Source organism: Melampsora larici-populina (assembly GCF_000204055.1).
Source record: "Melampsora larici-populina 98AG31 unplaced genomic scaffold MELLAscaffold_75, whole genome shotgun sequence".
Classification (NCBI taxonomy): Eukaryota; Fungi; Basidiomycota; class Pucciniomycetes; order Pucciniales; family Melampsoraceae; genus Melampsora; species Melampsora laricis-populina.
In genome coordinates, this window is record NW_006768839.1 from 251228 (window position 1) to 256676 (window position 5449).

Sequence of the window (5449 nt, forward strand, 5' to 3'; positions counted from 1 at the left end):
ATGGACGAAGCGTTCTTGGATCAAGTAACACCCACCATTTTGAACTCCTTCAACTTTCCCGGTTTCCCTGCTCACGTGCTCAAAATCAAGGTAGGAGCGGCCGTCGTGCTTCTTCGCAACCTGAATCTTGGTGACGGTCTTTGCAACGGTACCCGTCTACTCGTGACTCATTGTGGTCGAAACACTCTCCAATGCCGGATCCTCACCGGCGAAATGAAAGGGACAATCGTCAGCCTTCCTAAGATCAAACTCCACCATGATGGAAATCAAGACTCTCCTATCCCTTTTTACCGTTATCAATTTCCTGTGATGCCTGCTTTTTGCATGACTATAAACAAGTCTCAAGGGCGAAGCTTGGAGAGGGTTACGGTTTTGCTACCTAATCCAGTGTTTGCTCATGGCCAATTATATGTCGCCCTCTCACATGGTACAAGCGCTGCAAATGTCCAGGTATGCATTACCTCAGAGGTGGGCGAAGCAAAGACTAAAAATATTGTATTTCATCCTATATTGCTCGATTAATTTACCTGTTGTATGTTTCCGCTAAGATTTTATAATCAAGTGGTTGAAGCTCATGTCTGTAAGCAATCAGTGTTTATGTATTTCTGCTTTCAGTTAATAAATTTCTATCTTTCATACATATTACTTAGTCTCATAATCAAATAACCCCAACAAGCTGCTCAGTTTGATGGGTCTCAATAAGCAAGGGGCGAATCAAGCAAACATGTCCAGTGCGAGTGATAGACATGTTGTTATCTTTTGTCTGACTTTGTCCTTACAATCCTCTTGAAAAGACAAGATCATGAATATCCATAAGGTAAATATGTTACGCTGAGATTTTACGGCTTCAACGGTGATCATGTGTAGAGTTTTGAGACTTTTTGGTAAGTTTGACAAACACTGCCTATATATCCTCAGCAAACGGCGATAAATTTTCTCTTGACAATTGGGACATGCCTATTGTATCCCAAAGCATGCGTGTGATTCACCCCAACGCCTGTGTGAGTTCGTGACGTTTGTTATAATCATGTGTAGAGTTTTGAGACTTTTTGGTAAGTTTGACAAACGCTGCCTATATATCCTCAGCAAACGGCGATAAATTGTCTCTTGACAATTGGGACATGCCTATTGTATCCCAAAGCATGCGTGTGATTCACCCCAACGCCTGTGTGAGTTCGTGACGTTTGTTATAAGATGCTCATATGCCCTCATCATGATTAATGTCCACTCTGCATCTCTTCGATTGTTCAATAAATCATCAATTATCATGCCTGCATCTCCACACCTGCCAGTAGAGATTGTAGAGCGCATTATAGCCTGCTTCCATGATGATATGCTACGTGCTCCTGCCGATCCAACAAACAGTGCAGACACTCCCTTCTTACATCAAACTTCCATCAATCGATTGTTAAGTTTGCGTTTACTCGGTCGGTCTTGGGCAATTGCAATACCACCCTTTGTCTGTGCCTCTCTGACATTGAACGCCAACTTGATCCATACCTTCTCAATTGGATTCACCTCTACTGTATCCTCACCTGTAACCCACTTACGTCGCCTGTGCTTGGATCGGGTCATGTTCTTTTCATCTGCAGTGCTCAATAACTTACAAGACAACTTTCCGCAAGGCAATCGTGCGCAGCTGGAATTCAATCATCAACACAACGAATCGAGATCAATTTTAATGCAGGACGCGGCCGATCTTATTACTTTATGTGGTTCTACCTTGCAAGAATTGAAAATAATCTTCACATACTCAGTTGGGTTTTTGGAAGATATGATAGCTGCATTTACGCATACAAACACTTTGAAGAAATTGATTATTAAGGGTACTAAACATCATAGCATCATGAACGACTCCGACTCTGTAACGGCTGTATTGCACAACTTATCCTCATTAGAGTCCCTGACACTGAACTTTGCAACAATAAAATCCTTGAACTTGGAACCTGGATCACTACCAAATTTAATTCATTTGTGGGTCGCAACCCACCCCAAGAACGTCAACGCCATCAACAATTTGTGTCAAATAGTAAGCCAAGGAATCAAGTTGCTAGAGTATCCTTCGTCTGCCGGAGTCGAGCTCACAGCAACAATTATCATCGATTTAGCGCAATCTTTCCACGGCCTCTTTGTCCATACCATCCCAACCTCTATTGAAGATGATGTTTGTTTGTTAAGACTTCCAAAGCTTAAAGTTATACGTGCTTTGTACGTTGATCCTACAGATCGTCAGCCAACCTTCCTACGGTACCCTATCTTCGAAACAGTCGAGGTCATCATCACCAGCTATGTCAATAGTAGAAATTATTGGAAGAAGGCCATGACAGATGAACGCTCGATGCTCAGGGATGCGCCAAAACTTAAACATGTTGTCTTAGTTACCTGGAACGGTCGATCTACACATGACCCTGAGTTGGTAGCCCTGTTCAAAAGCCACAACATAAAGTGTCATTTTAGGCCGGAACTATCACATGACGAAGTCATAGTAAGTACATTTAACTATGGTGATAGTCACTGAATAATAATTCCTGACGTAGTATTTGAACCCACTTCAAACAGAACTTTATTGATGAAGTTGAATGCAAGTAGGAAAACTTTGTTTGCAAGATTTTTAGTAAGCAGATATAGTGGTAGATGGGTAGTACAAGGTAGGATCCAGATCTGGGCTTATCATCAGCAAGAATTCCTTCACTATACTGCCTTTATAATATTGTTGTACCTCATGTATAAGAGTTTAAGTACGACCAATTTGTGTTTGGTTTTGTGTTGCAATTTTAGTAAACTCTTTAAGTCAACCTTATATAATTTTTAGATTATCTTTTGCTCATAATTCATGGCCGGCTGCCACAGTCTGTCCCGAATTTTAATCTGTGCAAGAATTTCCCCTCACGCATTGATTTGATGTCTCAATGGCAGCATCTTATAACTTACATTTGTATGTGATGGTGTGTGATTACCTCCATTACAAAGCTCAGGTGGTTTTTCATCTCAATTTCGGCATCGCGGCGCCCGCCGCCGGATTGCACTAGTTGATGGGAAATCCAGAGAAGGACCAATAGTATTCATTTCTAGACAACTGAAAGACAGTGAAACTAGGTACGGTTCACCTCAACTAGAGGCTTTAGCTCTAGTATGGGCGCTAGAAAAATTGCACTATTATCTAGACGGAGTTTACTTTGAAGTCATTACGGATTGTACAGGAGTAATATCACTCATGAACATCAAAACACCCAACAGACATATCTTGAGATGGATGTTAGCCATTCAAGAGTACAGACCTTATATGACGATAACTCATAGACCAGGTAAAATGCATAACAATGCGGATGGTCTAAGTAGAATGGCACTGCCAAATGACAGCAGCAATCCAGCATGGGATCCTGAGGACGCAGAGATTGATATACCAGTGATGGGTATCAGCCGTGCAGAATTAAGTGATGAATTCTTTACAGAAATCAAAGAAAGTTACAAGTCAGATCCCAATACGCTGAAACTTGTCAGACTTCTGTCAAAAGACAAAGTAGACTTGAGCCTTGCAACCACTTTAGAATCACCGTGGAGGAGTTATTATGCAGAAGGTAAAATATCATTGCAATCAGGGTTGTTATACTTTAGAGAAAAACATACATCAGCTGTAGTTTTAGTCTCAAAGATTCATAAAGAACAGATACTGAAGGTATGTCATGATGGATTTCTATCTGGTCATTTGTCAACGGACAGAACTCTTGAAAGAATTCATACTACAGCATGGTGGATAAGGTGGAAACTAGACACTGAGGAATATGTAGCAAGCTGTGATAGATGTCAAAAAGCCAACAAAGCTACAGGTAAGAGGTATGGACTTCTTCAGCAAATTGAAGCACCAACTTACCCATGGCAGATAATCAATATGGACTTTGTTACAGGCCTACCACCAGGAGGCAGTGATAATAATAATGCTTGTCTAGTGGTGGTAGACAGATTTTCTAGGCGAACAAGATTTTTACCATGCTATAAAGAATCTTCAGCAATGGATATTGCATTGCTTTTTTGGGAGAGATTGATATCAGATGTAGGATTACCAAGAGTAATTATCAGTGATAGAGACCCAAAATTCACGTCAGAATTCTGGAAAAGTCTTTTTCAACTGATGGGGACTAAGTTAGCTTTCTCTACAGCCTACCACCCTCAAACTGATGGTTTGAGTGAGAGAAACATTGGTACATTGGAAGATTTAGTAAGAAGATACTGTGCTTTTGGGCTGGAATTCAAAGACAAGGATGGCTATACTCATGATTGGGTAAGTTTGTTACCTGCTTTAGAAATAGCCTACAACAGCAGTGTTCATAGTACTACAAAAAAATCACCTTTTGAAATTGAAAGGGGTTATTGTCCACGACTGCCAAAGGACAAATTTAAGACACGAGATGTTGAAATCCATCCTACATCTTTATCTTTTGCTTCCATGATCAGTAAAGCAAGAACATTTGCTGCAAATTGCATTAGAGAAGCAGAAGAATATAATAAAGAAAGATGGGACAAGACACATCGTGAGCCAAACTTCAAAGTGGGAGACCAAGTTTTGTTGTCAACAACAAACTTCACTAACGTGGAAGGATCTAAGAAATTACGAGATCTCTTTGTTGGTCCATTTGTTATATCTAAACTAGTAGGACCAAATGCAGTAGAACTCATACTGACAGGAGACATGGGAAGAAAACATCCTGTATTTCCAGTGTCCCTTGTGAAAAAGTATAACTGTCCTGAAGGAAATGAATTTCATCCAACAAGTAAAACAGTTATACCTAAATTTACTCCAGAAGCAGAAAAGAAGTTCCTTAAGATACTAAGAGAGAAAAGAGTTAAGAATAAGGACAACAAAGATGTTATATTATATCTTGTCAGATACAAAAATCAAGGAGCTGATTCAGATGAATGGTTACCAGCAGAAAAAGTGCCCAATGGTAAAGTGACTCTAAGAGCATACAGAGCATCAAAAAGAGATAATAAACCTGATAAAGGTGTATGATCTCTTCTAGTGGTGGGGAATGTCAGCCCTGAGTACTGAACCATAGTACCATAGGCTGACAAATAACAATAAGAAAACATTAAAAAACAATAATTACAACTCAGACTCAGTTTCAAGAGTCAAATTACATATGAATTAACATATGTAACACATGTAAAACTTATGTAAAAGACTGTGTGAGTACACGACTTTACATTTCCTAAAAGATTACATACATTACACACATGTAACAGGTATGTAACCAAGTAGATAGCTCAATACTAATATGTAGTATAAACCTAACCTTGGAACCACAAATTGTGCGCATAGGATTTTCAAACTTCAGACTATAAAAAACTTGAATATGCGAAATTCAGAATCATCATCACATTACATCTTTAACACTTTTATTATACAATAAAACCTCATCACCAACTAGATTAGAAGCTTTCAGTAAAGTGA

General features: G+C 39.5%; 1 protein-coding gene across 1 annotated transcript; it reads left to right on the top strand.

Moving 5' to 3' along the window:
• Nucleotides 1–1213: 1213 nt before the first annotated feature.
• On the top strand, nucleotides 1214–2570 carry MELLADRAFT_113008 (uncharacterized protein; the record flags this gene model as incomplete). Its single annotated transcript, XM_007417596.1, has 3 exons — nucleotides 1214–1631; nucleotides 2031–2485; nucleotides 2538–2570. The coding sequence occupies 3 exons, from the start codon at nucleotides 1214–1216 to the stop codon at nucleotides 2568–2570; spliced, it is 906 nt and encodes a 301-aa protein (XP_007417658.1).
• Nucleotides 2571–5449: the final 2879 nt, after the last annotated feature.